Here is a 16,962-nt window from a genome sequence, read left to right on the forward strand (position 1 = left end):
TTCTCTGAAATTCCTTCTCTCTGGAGAGGAACAATCTGCTTAGCAGAATGTGCTGTATGAAATGTGAATGCGGTTGAACACGTTCGGTAATGCTACATGTAGATTCAGGCTTGCAGCGTTAGCAAACAATGCTATTAGCCAACAATGCTATTAGCAAAAAATGCTATTTTAGCTAATGCTCAGTTTTACATCACATCATGTTAATGTATATTAATGGCCACATACAGCGAGAAAATCCAATGGCTCTTGCCATTACATTAGTCAAGGCTCATCTTTGTGCCCCATATTCGAGAGAGAAGCTTGTTTAATTTTAATTAAAAGTGATTGGGAAGATGGGAGTGTTTCACTCTTTATTAGTATCACCGAGGTTCACCGCCAAAGCACCAGAGTGATTCATCTTTCCAAGGCGCATGGAAGAGCAAACAACATTCCCCAAATACTCCCACCATTACGTCTCTGAGTATCCAAGGAGATTGGTCTATTGGGGCCTTTATTCATTCTGAGTACTATAAGCAGTAACACTGACTTCGTTCCTTTAATATCATTCCTCCTTAGAAATGTATTAAAATCCAAACCCAGTTCCTGTATTCTTCTACCCCTTCTCCAGTCCCTGTCCCTTAAATCCTCTTACCTTATATGGTGTGTTTGAATCATGTGTGGTTAACTACCTAAGTCAAACCTCAGAAAACATTGTGATTTGTGTTAAGATGACTCCTTTGCCTCTCCCTGTCCTCTCCTGTCACACTGTAGCACCTCCCCATATCTGTTCAGTGACGCTGTCCATTCGTCCTGCCCTGGCAACTCTATCTTAATAATAGCCAGTCGTGTTTATTTCCGTGCAACCCAAAGCTGCCAGCCTAACCCTAGGCACCCTCCCCATGTTTGATATCTGTTTTTTGTATGTCTGTGTTACTATTTATTTTACCTCTCAATCCTCCTCTCTCCTTCCCATTCCCAACCATGGTGGCCTTTCCAAGCCAGCTATGTGCTTGTGTGCATGACAGAGAGCCCAAGCCCCCATGACAGGCCCGGCCTTGTATCTTCCCATTTGCATGACAGAGAGTCCAAGCCCCCACGACAGGCCCGGCCTTGTATCTTTCCATGTGCATGACAGAGAGTCCAAGCCCCCACGACAGGCCCGGCCTTGTATCTTTCCATGTGCATGACAGAGAGTCCAAGCCCCCACGACAGGCCCGGCCTTGTATCTTTCCATGTGCATGACAGAGAGTCCAAGCCCCCACGACAGGCCCGGCCTTGTATCTTTCCATGTGCATGACAGAGAGTCCAAGCCCCCACGACAGGCCCGGCCTTGTATCTTTCCATGTGCATGACAGAGAGTCCAAGCCCCCATGACAGGCCCGGCCTTGTATCTTTCCATGTGCATGACAGAGAGTCCAAGCCCCCATGACAGGCCCGGCCTTGTATCTTTCCATGTGCATGACAGAGAGTCCAAGCCCCACGACAGGCCCGGCCTTGTATCTTCCCATGTGCATGACAGAGAGTCCAAGCCCCCACGACAGGCCCGGCCTTGTATCTTTCCATGTGCATGACAGAGAGTCCAAGCCCCCACGACAGGCCCGGCCTTGTATCTTTCCATGTGCATGACAGAGAGTCCAAGCCCCCACGACAGGCCCGGCCTTGTATCTTTCCATGTGCATGACAGAGAGTCCAAGCCCCCACGACAGGCCCGGCCTTGTATCTTCCCATGTGCATGACAGAGAGTCCAAGCCCCCACGACAGGCCCGGCCTTGTATCTTTCCATGTGCATGACAGAGAGTCCAAGCCCCCACGACAGGCCCGGCCTTGTATCTTCCCATGTGCATGACAGAGAGTCCAAGCCCCCACGACAGGCCCGGCCTTGTATCTTTCCATGTGCATGACAGAGAGTCCAAGCCCCCACGACAGGCCCGGCCTTGTATCTTCCCATGTGCATGACAGAGAGTCCAAGCCCCCACGACAGGCCCGGCCTTGTATCTTCCCATGTGCATGACAGAGAGTCCAAGCCCCCATGACAGGCCCGGCCTTGTATCTTTCCATGTGCATGACAGAGAGTCCAAGCCCCCATGACAGGCCCGGCCTTGTATCTTCCCATGTGCATGACAGAGAGTCCAAGCCCCCATGACAGGCCCGGCCTTGTATCTTCCCATGTGCATAGTGCTGCATCATTTATTTTCAATCAATTTGTTTTTGGATCGGTTTCAAATTTTGATTTGGTTTTAGTTTCTACTTCGAACGTGGTTATTTTGGAACGTGTATCCACTTTTTTGATCTGAGAAGCAGAGTTGCACCATATTCCATGTACTTGTACCATAGTTGGATGTGTCTCCACCACGGAGCATCTGTATGTGTGATGTGAGAATGTGACGCGGCACATTTACGCCACATCAACTGGAAGAACGCAGCATTGAAGTTGTTCTCTTGATCACTTCACTCTGGCATGCTGTCGACCCTCCAGTTCCTCTGTGCTGTTCTCTTTATATCTGTATGAATGGTATCATTTATGCATGGTGTTTGTGATTGTTAGTCCGTAGCTAGTCCCATCACTGAGCCCTGCTAGGCCTGGACCGAGTTGTGTGTGAAACTGTGTGTTTTACTCTCCATCCAACCATCACAGAATAAAAGATCCATGTCTAAATATATTACATTAGATATAAAAGTAACATTTCTGGCAAGTTGTAAATATATTTGTTATCCTTGTATATAACTTATGAGTTTCTTTTTTTCTCGGCCGTTGATGGGAAACCTTGGCCTTGTGCAGCTTGTATAAGTTGTTACCCCTACCCTCTGTCTTCTGTAGTGCGCCGGGTGCCCCCGCGGTTCTCCATCCCGCCTACTGACAATGAGATCATGCCTGGAGGCAGCGTCAACATCACCTGTGTGGCTGTGGGCTCCCCCATGCCCTACGTCAAATGGATGCTGGGAGCCGAAGACCTGACGCCCGAGGACGACATGCCCATAGGGCGAAACGTTTTGGAGCTCACTGACGTCCGCCAGTCTAACAACTATACCTGCGTAGCCATGTCCACTCTCGGGGTTATTGAGGCGGTGGCGCAGATCACGGTGAAAGGTAGCACCTGTTTACTTCTTCCTGTCATGTTTTGTTGGCCTCAGAAGGAGGGTTCCTAAAGCCTGGGATGTGTTGACATCAGCCTCAGTGCATTAGATGCTAGACTGAGAATCAGTGAAAGGGTTATCTTTCAACCAGGGGAGTTAAACACCAAAGCTCAACCCCCCCCCCCCCAAAAAAAGTGTTTTCTTTGGCTGTCCCCATGAGAGAACATTTTGAAGAACCCATGTTGGTTACAGGTAGAACCTTTTGGGGTTCCATGTAGAACCCTTCCACACTTCCATGGAGGGTTCTACATGGAACCCAAAAGGGTTCGACCTGATGACAGCTAAAGAACCCTGTGTGTGTGTGCGTGCGTGCGTGCGTGCACAGTGGGTATTGTTTGGTCTTCTCAGAAGGCAGGGTTCTTATCGGAGTGTAATCATATCTCCTCCGCTGCATACTAGAGAGAGAGATTAGAGGTGGCATATAACGACAATCCATCGCTCTCATGTCTTTCAATTCATGCCACCGGTGTAACAGCAGAGAAAAGCACGTATTTTGTTGTACTTGGGAGGCTTCCAGGACTTTTGGCCCTTTATCAGTTTTACAATAGTTCAAATATGGTTATAATGCACTGACGTGGCATACTAATAAGTAAGGCAAGGTTAAAACAAATATGACCTTTTATAATGTACAGTCTGAAAATAAATCTACAGTATGAAGGGTAGGAATGCTATTATCGTTATCGTTGCACAGCCAGCCTATTCGTGTAAATTTGATAATGCCTGAGGAATTCATATGAAATGTTCAAGGCTTCTGTCTATTGTTAGTTATTATAAGTTTCACGTGAGGTTATCCCGTTTTCCTTGGATAAGTCACCAATAAGTTACCAATATTCTCTTCTTTATAACAAATAAATAGCGGTGTTATTCCACAGGAATTTAGCCTAGTGTTTGGCCCACAACTGTTATTTGTACATTATAGTCATTTGTAGATTAACCATGTATATTGAGCATGCATATTTTAAATCATATCGTATTTGTTTGTTATTCCAGCATTGCCCAAGCCGCCCGGCATTCCCTTGGTGACGGAGCGCACGGCCACCAGCATCACGCTGACATGGGACTCAGGCAACCCTGAGCCAGTCTCCTACTACATCATCCAGCACAAGTCCAAGATCTCAGAGGACACATACAAGGAGATCGACGGCGTGGCCACCACTCGATACAGCGTGGGCGGCCTCAGTCCCTACTCGGACTACGAGTTCCGAGTGGTGGCGGTGAACAACATCGGGCGTGGGCCGCCCAGCGATGGCATCGAAGCCAAGACGGCCGAGCAGGCACCTAGCACGGCGCCCAGGCAGGTCAGGGGTCGTATGCTCAGTGCCACCACAGCCATCATCCACTGGGACGAACCAGAGGAGGCCAATGGGCAGATTATGGGCTACCGTGTGTACTACACCATGGACTCTGCCCAGCACGTCAACTTGTGGGAGAAGCAGATAGTGCGTGGGTCAAACTTCCTCACTATTCAAGGCCTCATCCCTAACAAGACCTATTACATTAAGGTCCTGGCCTACACGTCGGTGGGCGATGGACCTCTGTCTGCAGATCTCCAGATCATTGCCAAGACGGGGGGTAAGATCTGTGTGTAGCCGGCTTTTTGTGTGATTTTGTTTGGACCAAAGCATGGACAATAACATTAACTGTATGTGAGCTAGTCGATACATTATTGTAGGAGCTGAAGCTCTGCAATGTTTGAGTTATGAGTAAACAAGCACCAACTCTGCAATGGAGAGTATCAACAGGCTAATTCGACAGCTAAGTGTCTTTCTGGGAAAACACTTCACTCACTCTGTCCTGTTAGTCAGATAAAAGTCTCCTCATCTTTGACCACAGCTGTAAACACTTCAAATCTCTTTTGGCTCTTGAGTGCCAAGCAATTTCCTTTTTAATTTGCCATTCTGAATGACAGAAATCACAGTTTAATAAACAAGATTGGGGCCTTGTTTACTTCATTCAAATATATAAAGCAATAGTAGCAATAACAGGTAATAGAAATCATGTATTAATAACAGGTTACTACCAATGTTATTATTAGTAAAAGTAGCCACAGCAGTACCAGCAGCAGCACTCGTCAAATATGTTTTAGCAGAGGTACGATGGAAGTGACAATGAGTAGCATTGGTGTAGTGGACCAAATGTGTATTTGTATTGCTTTCCCAGTCCCCTCTCAACCGACCGACTTCAAAGGGGAAGCCAAATCCGAAACAAGTATACTACTATCGTGGATAGCCCCTGCACAGACCGGACAAGACAATCAAATCATGGGATATGAACTTCTGTACAAGAAGGGGGACGACAAGGAGGAGGTAACTGGTTTCTCATATTCAATATATGGCTAGCTATACTGGCCCAATGTATCTTACACCCAATGGTATACCTTTTTCTTAATGCTCTGATCTGATGACATACCATTATCTCAACAGAAACGAATCAGCTTTGAACCAACCACCACATACCTGCTGAAGGACTTGAAACCCTTCACTACTTATACTTTCCAGCTAGCCGCGCGCAGTAAGCATGGTATCGGAGCCTACACCAACGAGATCTCTGCAGAAACCCCTCAAACACGTAGGTCCTCTTCCATATCTAATCTCTGGCCAGACAGTTTACCACTGGATGTGGAAACACCTTGGAGAGAGAAAAATCAAATAAATTTTCAAACGCATCTACCTTTGCCAATTTAGAATTGCAAATGCTAATTCCACAACCTTTTGCCAAAAACATGTTCATGACATGATACAAAGTAAATGTCATTGAAAGAGGTGGATGACTTTTAATAAAAAAAATGTATGTAATCGAAAGAGGTGGGTGACTTTGAAAATTGACAAGTTCTGCAGCGATTGGAGCTGAAACGGGGTGTTTGGAACCTGACCATGCACCTATTCACTTTCAAATAGCTGCATGGACAGCGTTCACCAGGGCTCTCCTGTGAAGTCAACTGACAAGGTCACACTTTCTACAGAAGCTACTCCTCTTCAACACCTTTGATGTGCAAAACATCCCAACTAAGGCCAATAATAGATATGTGAATTATTCATTTCAATTTCAATTTTCTCTTTGTCTGACTGTCTGACAGTTTTGATTAGGGGAAGGGCATGTTATCCCACTATTAAAAGCCTTGTCTCTTGACTTTGCGTGTCAGCCACGTCAGAATATTTGCATATTGAGACTGAGCTTTCTATGGAAATACAATTCTGCACCTTTTATCTGGAGGTCAGTGGAGTTTCCCTTTCTCAGTATAATTAATCATTGGTGATGCCAACCCCTTAACAAAAGAATAACATACAAAATTGGATAGACTACAAATACTGTAGAAAGCTCAAAAGCAAGTAGTATCACTGACGATAGAGAATTACCTTATTTTACACACAATAAGCCCTCAGGTTTATTGAAATTACTAAAGTATTGACCAATTTGTCAAGGCACCAAATTGAAAGCTAAGGACAAAAACATAGTGTATTTAGATATTTAAAATAAACCCGAGGTCTGTGTAAGACAAACAAGAGAACAGAGAACAGGTAGGTATTAAGTTCAAAAAGTCCAAACTCGATGGGAGGTACCAAGAAAAGATGTCTGCATTGAGACTTTGAAAAGTCATTCATATCTCCTTGGGAAGTTCTCTGCTGTACAGTCAGGCTTTTACCACAAACCAACAGGCTTCGGAAAGGTTGGTGACCAATACAACTTTTTACACTTCGCTAGAGTTGAAGCATCAACCTTTATGTTTTTGGATTCGTGGTAACTGCTTGCCCAATGTTTGATATTTGTTTGATTTTATTTGGATTTTATGTGATCCAGTGAACTTTTACTGAGCAGTAATTGGATACGTTTATATTAAATGTGAGTTTTAGTCATGCTTATAAATCCAAGATATGAAGCCCTAGACTGATAACAGCTTTTAGGAAAGAATATGTAAGGTATTATTTACAAAGGTAGGTTACCTATATGGAAGGTGTTCTATTATCTCATGACAACCCCATCCATACATCCTCAGTGTGTGTGATTTTATTTATTGAGTTGACCTTGTTTTAAAAAGTGTTAGTCTTTTGTCTTTGCCTTTTGTCTCGTGTTAATTTGGGAAACCTCATTGACCTTTGATACCATTTCTTTGCAAACATTGTTTCAGTCCTTGTGGTTCGTCCTCATTTTATGTCATATTTATTTTCCCTTTCCCTTTTTTTATTGTTTGTTCGTTTCCACCACCATCATCCCAACCCCAAAAAACTTCAACCTACCTGTGAAACCCCTCGAAACAAACAAAATAAAACAACACCCCAACTGAAATGGTTGATCCAATCAAACAAAACCCTGCTCGTCCTCAAATCCACTCCTCCAATCAGAGCCCTCAGCCCCACCTCAGGATGTGAAGTGCTCTAGCCCCAGCTCCACCAATATCCTGGTAAGTTGGCGGCCGCCCCCTACGGAGTTACAGAATGGGATCATAACCAAGTATGCCATCCAATACGCTGCCACTGAAGGGGAGGACACCACCATCCGACAAATATCCGACATCCCTCCCGAAAGCGCCCAGTACCTCTTGGAAAACATGGAAAAATGGACCGAATACCGTGTGACAGTGACTGCTCACACAGATGTCGGTGAAGGACCTGAAAGTTTACCACAACTTATTCGCACCGAGGAGGATGGTATGTTTTTCTGAAACCGCTGCCCTGTTGCAAATCCAGTCCACCCTCTAACCTCTAACCCCCTTTAGATACTGTCTAACAGCATCTACAGTCCCTCTGACCTAGCGTCCCTCCCTGCTTCTTCCTCCTGTTTCTAACAAAGCTGACTCCTAACTCTCATGCAACTTAGTTTTTTTTACTAAACAGACTGCGACTGACTTTTTTGTAAATCTCAATTAACTTTTTGTCAGTATTTTTCAGCCTTTATCCTTTTGTGCTTTTACTCAATTTCAACATATGGTATGGCATTTTTCTCCTGCACGGAAGCACTTCAGGCCTTTTGACTTCCAGTCCCAAACTGTCATTTAAAAAACTTTTTTATGAGAAAAAAACTTTTAGTTTTAACTTTTTTTTTATAAACTTGACTGAATGGCAAGTTATGGACAGTGGAAAGGACACACTTTGGAAGGTATATTTTTAATGGCCTAAAACCACAATATTTTTTTTCAATTTCATTTTTTCTTCACGCTTCATAGCCAAAATTCTTGCAGGGTGCTTCAAACTTTTGAAGCATTCCCTTTGGCTCTTTTCTATTTTGACAAACACATTTTTATTCCATGTTTTTAATCCACTACTTCCATTTTTTTGATGTTTCCAGATTAGGTCAGTTGTCAGACCTGTTTTTGGGTTTGTTTTTCTTTTCCCGTGCCGTTGTTGAAATATTGATGTCATACAGTGCTTGTTGCAGTATGCTCGCTCCCCTTTTCTAGATTTTTTCACCTCAGCATTTTGCTCTTTGGAGTTGGACAGGAATTAAAACGGGGAGAAGGGGTCCTCTATAATCTTGACCTTCTTTCTTTTATCCCATGGTGTTCCTCCAGTTCCCAGCGGCCCACCTCGTAAAGTCGAGGTGGAGGCTGTCAACTCCACATCAATTAAAGTGATCTGGCGCTCGCCGATGCCCACCAAGCAGCACGGGCAGATTCGAGGGTACCAGGTGCACTATGTCAGGATGGTTAATGGGGAACCCATGGGACAGCCAGGCATCAAGGACATCTTGATCGAGGATGCGCAGGTAAGCACCCTCCTCCTCCGCTTCCCTCTCCAAACTCGCACATCCTCTCGCCTTGAGACGTTAGTTGACACAAGGATAGCAGAGGATAAGAGTCACTCCTGCCAGGGTAAAATTACATAAAGGATATGCTACTAAGCAGTATAAAGTGATGTTAAAACCACACATTTTTATGATATGGTTAAACCTTATGACACAAATAATACTGAACAAAAATATTAACGAAACATGCAACAATTTCAACAATTTTACTGAGTTACAGTTCATATAAGGAAATCCGTCAACTGAAATAAATTCATTAGGCACTAATCTATGGATTTTACATGACTGGGCAGGAGCACAGCCATGGGTGGCCCTAGGAGGGCATATGCCCACGCATTTGGGATCCAGGTCCACCCACTGGGGAGCCAGGCCCAGCCAATCAGAGTTTTTCACGTCGAAAAGGGCTTTATTATAGACAGAAATACTCCTCAGTTTCATCAGCTTTTTGGGTGGCAGGTCTCAGACGATCCCGTAGGTGAAGAAGCCAGATGTGGAGGTCCTAGGCTGGCATGGTTACATGTGGTCTGCGGTTGTGAGGCCAGTTGGACGTACTGCCAAATTCTCTAAAACGATGTTGGAGACAGTTCCTCTACCATAAACTGTCATTGAATTCACTGGCAACAGCTCTGTGGACATTCCTGCAGTCAGCATGCCAATTGCACACTCCCTCAAAACTTGAGACATCTGTGGCATTGTGTTGTGTGACAAAACTGCACATTTTAGAGTGACCTTATGTTGTCCCCAGCACAAGGTGCACCTGTGTAATGATCATGCTGTTTAATCAGCTTCTTGACATGTCACACCTGTTAGGTGGATGGATTACCTTGGCAAATGAGAAATGCTCACTAACAGGGATGTAAACAAATTTGTGCACAAACTTTGTGTGAAATAAGCTTGTTGTGCGTATGGAACATTTCTGGGATATTTTATTTCAGCTCATGAAACATGGGATCAACACGTTTATATTTTTGTTCAGTATAATTGTTCTCAGGACCTTTTGAAACCCATTGAGTATATCTATGATAAAATACACATTGTCTACACATGTCTATGAATAGACCTACACAGTATGTGACTGCTCCTATGTTACTCTCAATATCTGGTTGAGACAATCACAGGAGCTTTGGGGCCTTCATTTAGATCCAATGGATCACACATCTGTAAATGCAATGGAACTGACATAATCAAGAACTTATTGCGGGTCAGTGAATGACATCTCTTAAGGGTAAAATCATCAGTCAGTATGATATACAGTATGTGTCTTGTCTGTGGCAACTACTCAACAACTCTTTCTAGTCTCTACTATCTTACTAGTGACCGGTGACTCTGTACTTAGTCTTTGTTTTGTTTTGTTTCTTGTTTCCACTCATCTCAAATCGTAATCAGTGGGAATATGATGACTCAACTGAACATGTGAGTAGATACAGAGACCTGATACAGTGTTAATCCCGTTCCTCCTTCGTTCCCCTGCATGCTCTGGCTCCTCTGTTCATGACCTCCACTTGCTTTTGATTGTTATGAACCTCACATCACCTCCTGACTCCTCTGAATCCCACTAAGACAAAAAGACAAAACATACACTACTTGTTTTGTACTTGTAAATTGAAGTGGAATGGCATGACTAGCAGGAATCCATATTCAATATTACGAGGCTATGCATTGTTTCTTAGCATCTTGGATTATAATAAGCAAGCTTTTTGATTGGGGAACCTAGTTTATTGCAGAGCCGATCACATCACAATTCATAAGATGATAATAAGGTACCATTGGTACTGCACTACTTACACCCTCTCCTTTTCAATGCATGGGGTGCAAGTAAGCATTTCTTTGGACAATGTATACCATGTGTATCCTGTACATACGACTGATGAAACTTTAGGCTTATGGTCCACCAGTCCAGATCGTATGCATGGAGCGAAGGATGATGTGGCAACTAGGCTATAGTTTTAAATACTATATAACAGGGCCGTTTTTTTTACCAACCATGTTCATTGTCAGTTATTTGCTATTTAGTGAGATAATATCTGTGAGATAATGTATGTCCTCTGAATCAATGAGTTACAGCATAAATTCATGTACACAAATGTACATTAGTTTGGTCCTTTGTATGATTATCCTAATATTACACAACATCCCTAAACACTCCCCCTCTTATGCCCAAATTGCAGTAAAATCTCAAGCAAGAGTAAAACAAATACAAATCGCTATTCTTCTACAGGAAATGGTCATCTCAGAGCTGCAGGCTGAGAGCACGTACTCGGTTGCCATGGCAGCCTACACGACAAAGGGAGACGGCGCTCGCAGCAAGCCCAAGCTGATCACCACCACTGGCGCAGGTAAGGGACCTGTCACCGCTGTTAATGTACCCTGTGATCATCAAAAAATGCATTTGTACTGTAGAAAGCTGTGAAATTGCACCCAGTGAAAGGAAGACCAAAAAAATTGTGCTAAGCAAACCTTTCCGCCCACGGCTATTAAAGTGTGAATGTGGCTAATTGCCACCTCAATTATAACAACAATTGTAATTCTGCTCACCCCCCCATTCTGACATTGGAATGCTCACAGGGGTTAAGGAACTAATGAAAAAATGAGGTGGGGAAATGGGGGAAGAAAAATACTTCCAAATTGAAGGCAGCCCGATGGTCTGTTCAGCTCTCATTGGTTTCTTTTGAGAGAGCAGCATGACAGAATCCAAATGGCAATTCAGAAATACTTTGCTGTGTGTGTGAGACATAATTGCGCTGTCGTCTAATCCGTCTGAAAAGCCTTTCATGCCGCACCTGCCTGGCGTACAGATACAGATGGCTAGTGTGTGTGTGTGTGTGTGTTGGGGAGAGGATGGGAGCCTTTACTCAGTAAATGCTTAAAAGGGAGGCCATATTGGTAGGTATCAAAGCAAACAGCATTAGCATTTATGCAAACAGGGTGTTAGCTATATACTGCTCTCTTGGTGGCTTAACACTTTACACATAACAACATCAGCCAGTGGTAACCCTTAACACTGTTATCAGTTGGAAAGGAGATCAGATTCTGCTATGTCAGGGATTATGGCTTGGGTTGTCATCATCCTCTCAAAATTGTCATAATGTCTGTCGGTATTTGTATTGAATTTGTATTGAATTTGTTATTTTGTCTCTTAGTACCTGAAAAACCACGACTCATGGTCAGCCCTACCAACATGGGCACTGCCCTCCTCCAGTGGCACCCTCCAACATTAACCCACGGCCCCCTGCAAGGCTACCGCCTTCGCTTTGGCCGCAAAGATGTCGACCCCCTGACCATCATCGAGTTCCCTGAGCGCGAGAACCACTACACCACCAAAGAGATCCACAAGGGGGCATCATACACATTCCGCTTGTCTGCCCGCAACAAGGTGGGCTTTGGCGAGGAGACAGTAAAAGAGATCAACACTCCTGAAGATGTGCCTAGTGGCTTCCCACAAAGCATTGCGGCCGAGGGCGGCACTACCACCACCATTCAGGTGAATTGGAATCCCCTGTTACTGGCGGAGCGCAACGGCGTTATCGTGAAGTATGCCCTGCAGTACAAGGACATCAATAGCCCTCGGAGTCCCTCAGAACTCTTCATCACCGCCCCAGAGTCCACCGTCACCCTGGACGGCCTCAAGGCTGACACCACTTACGATATCAAAATGTGTGCCTTCACCAGCAAGGGCTCCGGCCCTTATAGTCCCAGTGTCCAGTTCAGGACACAGCCCTTGGATCAAGGTAGGACCCCACCCCAATTCCCCCTCCCGCACCCCAATCCAACTTCACTCCACAACCACCATCAACAGCAACCACCTCGTCAAGCTTTAGTGGCAGAAGAACAAACAGAATGGGATTACTGATCTCATGATTGGTCAAAAAATCTGCTGTATGTATACATAGTCCTCCCACCCAATAAGAAAGAAAGATATCATGAACAGGTGGAGTAAGTATATGTGTCCCATGTGTTGTCAGCTAAGCCAAAGGTGAGTCTGTAGATTATAAAGGGCTCCTGTTAATAAAAAGGTAAGATAAAAGAAAGCAAAGGTAAGATGGCAGCGCTGTAACCCTGCTAAGACCACACTAGTGCTGGTTTCAGACTGCTTGTAAAGAGAAACATGTTCAGGTAAGAGGTTTATTGCTCTGGAATCCTTTAAGGAGGGTTATGTTTGTTTTGTGTCTAAATCATCTGCTCCCCCTTTCTTTTAGCAGTGTTTGCAAAAAACTTTCATGTGAAAGCTGCCATGAAGACATCTGTGCTCCTCACCTGGGAGATCCCAGACAACTATAACGCAGCTCAGCCTTTTACAGTAAGAGCTTTTTGATTATCTTCCATATTTTTATAACAATGGTCGAGGATCCAGAAAATATCAAGTGACATGAGCCAAAAATATAGTAGTCACATAAATATCTGAACAAGTCCGGACATTTCCCTGACTAAACAGACCTCAAATGTTGGATTAGTGCATCTCCTCAACATTCACATACGCTCTCCTACCATTGCAAATCCAGATCCTCTATGACAATGGCCAGAGCGTGGAGGTGGATGGCAAGCTCACTCAGAAGCTTATCACGGGTCTACAGGCCGGGACGCAGTACTCCTTCCTGCTGACCAACCGGGGCAACAGCGCCGGCGGTCTCCAGCACCGCGTCTCCACCATGACCGCCCCGGACATCCTGCGCACCAAGCCCTACCTGATTGGCAAGACCAACTTGGATGGCATGGTCTCTGTGGAGCTGCCCTCAGTCCAGACTTCAGAGAAAGTCAGGTGAGTGGCGGGGATTAAAACTAACGCTAATGCTAATGGATAATTGCAGACTTGTATTTATAGAGCTGGCTATTTAGCCTAATTTGAATTTACTTAATTCAATTACCTCGGTGGCTGCCCTAATCCATTTATTTACCTTGAGCTCGTCTTTGGTTCAATTATATCAGCAGGATACCATTTAAGCTTATTTTTCCTCTCAATAAGTGAAAGGGGCAAGATTTGACACTGCCAGATTTTGTGGCACTTTATTTTTGAATACTGTTTGAAAGGTCAGAACATTAGCACTGAAGAGGTCATCACTTTCTGTAGTGTACCCTGTATATTACATTAATTGCATTGTATCAAGCCTGTTCTTATTGTTCTCTGTTCATCAGAGAGAAGATGACACAATTAATTCTCCCATCCAATTTAACCCACTCCCCAGTATTAAGCCTTGTAATGTCTCTTCCAGCCTTTCCAACTAAGCTCTGGGTTGTCAAAAGACCAATGCGCAGATCTGGCACTTCAAACCAATCTAGGGTTTTGATCTTGCTGGACGCACTCGAGCCCACTCTCCCCTATGCCAGTGCTTAAGCTAATTAACTTCCCATCAGCCTACCACAGTGCCTTCCTGGCTAACGCTAGCTAGCACCGTGCCCAGCCTGGAGAAGCCCTGAAAAAACTCTGGTAGAGGCCTTTATCTCCCTTGTCGCCCCAATGGAGGGTTGAAAATCCCTCTAATTCCAGCTCCTCTTCTCACTCTCACGGAGGGGTACTAATTAGCCCGCGGGTAAAACAGTGCGCCGACTTCTCTGATGATAACGGGCTAGCGTAACTAGCTAATGGCGCGATCATTTGTAATCTTTGTCTCTTGTCCTCAACGCCTCCTACCCTGTTACACCTACAGGATAAGGCTCCTCAGGGAAGCTATACATTTTTGTGTATGAAGCTCAAAGCTTTGATCTTGGTTTGTTTTGTTTACAATACAATGGTGTATTGTAAAAATCTTATGGAGTGAACTGACAATGACCTTTGACCTTGAAGAGCTTGAAATACCTTGTCATTCAGTTGTTTTCTTGCTTTTCCTCCCATTTCCAGGGGATACTACATAGTGGTGGTGCCTCTGAAGAAACAGCGCACAGGAAAATATCTCAAACCCTGGGACAGTCCAGATGAAATGAATCTAGAAGAGGTAGGTACCACAAAATGGTCCAAAAAATCTGTCAAAAAGTCCTTATTAAATTCAATTGTGGAATCTCAATATTTACTGAAAAAAAGGTGGTGGGAAGAACTCGACTCTAACTCTGCAGATACGAGAGGATGGGGTGGGGAAACCTGGGGATGGGGCTCGTTGATTGACGCAAATAGCTGCAGAGAGAATTATTCAAATGGGAAATAGGTAGAACATGGAGTAGTCATCAAGTGCACTGCAACACAACCCCCCCTTCCCACCCCCTCTCCCTCTCAACGGTAATTACCTGAAGAGTTGCATCAAGCCTCTGTGTTCTTATTCAAGGGAAAGGTAGCACACTGGTTATGCACAAAGTACTTGACAACTTTTATATATAGCCAGTCTAGGTATATCTGAAGCTATTGTGCTCTGTGTATCCTTAGGTACATTTGGGGATAAGCTGGCGTAATAATTTAGCCTTCAAATCGTGAAATGTGTGTGTTCTTTGTGATGCGTCATTCGCATATAGACCATCTCTCAGCTATGTTAATGGCCTTTAGCACACCACAAACTCACCTACGTAATGCATGTAAAACATTCCTAACAGTCATAAGATACTGAGGATGGCATTCAATCAATTGCAGTAAGTAGGTCTCCAGATAGAGCTTCCGGAAGTGTGTTTGAACTCCCTCTATCCAGGACATGCTGCTGTACAGTACAATGCACTTCCAAAAGCACGATTCAGAAATCCAGTGTCTGCAATTGATCAAATAAAATAAAATGTTATTTGTCATACTACCACAGCAGATCCACAGATGACGCAATCTCTATTGCACTCCACACAGCCCTTTCCCATCTGAGAACGGACAGTGCTGGGGCGGTATGTGAATTGGAGTGGATTCCAGGGTGTCTGGGATGATGGTGTTGATATGAGCCATGACTAGCTTTTCAAAGAATGTCATATGTGAGTTCTACGGGGTGATAGTCATTTAGACAGGTTACCTTGACATTTTTGGGCACAGGGACTATGGTGGTCTGCTTGAAACATGTAGGTATTACGGACTGGGTCAGGGAGAGTCTGAACATATCAGTGAAGACACTTGCCAGCTTGTGAGCGCATGCTCTGAGTATGTGTCCTGGTAATCCATCTGGCCCTGCTGCCTTGTGAATGTTAACCTGTTTAAAGGACTTACTCGCATGGGCTACAGAGAGCGTGAACACAACAGCTGGTGCCCTCATGCATAGTTCAGTGTTGCTAGCCTTGAAGTGCCAATAGAAGGTATTTAGCTCATCTGGTAGGCTCAAGTCACTGGACACCTCGTGGTTGGGTTTCCCTTTGTAATCTGTGATAGTATGCTAGCCCTACCACATCCAACGACTGTCAGAGCTGGTGTAGTAGGATTTGATTTTGGTCCTGTATTGTCGCTTTGCCTGTTTGATGGTTAATCAGAGGGTGTAGCAGGATTTCTTATATGTGTCAGGATTAGAGTCCAGCTACATGAAAGCAGCTCTAGCCTTTAGCTCAGTGCATATGTTGCCTGTAATCCGTGGCTTCTGGTTGGGATATGTACGTACAGTCACTGTGGAGACAACGTCATAGATGCACTTATTATTGATGACGGTTACTAATGTGGTAAACTCCTCAATGCCATCGGATGAATCCAGGAACATATTCCAGTCTGTGCTAGCGAAACAGTCCTGTAGCTTATCATTGGACGACTTACGTATTGAGCATGTCACTAGTACTTCCTGTTTAATTTTTTTGCTTGTAAGCAGGAATCAGGAGGATAGAGTTATGGTCAGATTTGCCGAATGGAGGGTGAGGGAGAGCTTTGTATGCATCTCTGTGTGTAGAGTAAAGGTGATCGAGACTCTAGTTGCACGCTGGTAGAAATTAGGGTAAAACGGACTATAATTTTCCTGCATGATGGACGGTGGTCACTAGGAGCCCCACCTTTGAGTGAGCATTTTCTTGTTTGCTTATGGCCCTATGCAGCTTTTAAAGTGCGGTCTTAGTGCCAGCAAATAGGTAGCTATGAAAAATATAGATAAACTCTCTCTGTAAATAATCTGGTCTACAGCTTATCATGAGGTATTCTAACTCAGGCGAGCAGAAACTTGAGACTTCCTTAACATTAGAGATTGTGCACCAGTTGTTAACAAAGTGACACACATTTACCATGTCCTTGTTCAGCTGCGACTC

At 44.4% G+C, this 16,962-nt stretch overlaps 1 protein-coding gene across 6 annotated transcripts in view; it reads left to right on the forward strand.

Moving 5' to 3' along the window:
• Positions 1 to 16,962, forward strand: part of LOC139416097 (receptor-type tyrosine-protein phosphatase delta-like) — a 602,231-nt gene that overhangs the window by 524,311 nt on the left and 60,958 nt on the right. For 3 of the 6 annotated variants that reach the window (XM_071164375.1, XM_071164376.1, XM_071164378.1), the window contains 12 exons: positions 2,798 to 3,067; positions 4,105 to 4,686; positions 5,275 to 5,420; positions 5,538 to 5,682; positions 7,455 to 7,760; positions 8,621 to 8,814; positions 10,240 to 10,266; positions 11,072 to 11,189; positions 11,994 to 12,581; positions 13,050 to 13,150; positions 13,353 to 13,609; positions 14,687 to 14,780. In XM_071164375.1, the coding sequence (XP_071020476.1) occupies positions 2,798 to 3,067; positions 4,105 to 4,686; positions 5,275 to 5,420; positions 5,538 to 5,682; positions 7,455 to 7,760; positions 8,621 to 8,814; positions 10,240 to 10,266; positions 11,072 to 11,189; positions 11,994 to 12,581; positions 13,050 to 13,150; positions 13,353 to 13,609; positions 14,687 to 14,780 (2,828 nt within the window). The remainder of the gene's footprint in view (positions 1 to 2,797; positions 3,068 to 4,104; positions 4,687 to 5,274; positions 5,421 to 5,537; positions 5,683 to 7,454; positions 7,761 to 8,620; positions 8,815 to 10,239; positions 10,267 to 11,071; positions 11,190 to 11,993; positions 12,582 to 13,049; positions 13,151 to 13,352; positions 13,610 to 14,686; positions 14,781 to 16,962) is intronic. The other 3 variants (XM_071164377.1, XM_071164379.1, XM_071164380.1) reach the window with 3 other exon arrangements.

The sequence above is a fragment of the Oncorhynchus clarkii genome, chromosome 9 (assembly GCF_045791955.1).
Source record: "Oncorhynchus clarkii lewisi isolate Uvic-CL-2024 chromosome 9, UVic_Ocla_1.0, whole genome shotgun sequence".
Taxonomy (NCBI): domain Eukaryota; kingdom Metazoa; phylum Chordata; class Actinopteri; order Salmoniformes; family Salmonidae; genus Oncorhynchus; species Oncorhynchus clarkii.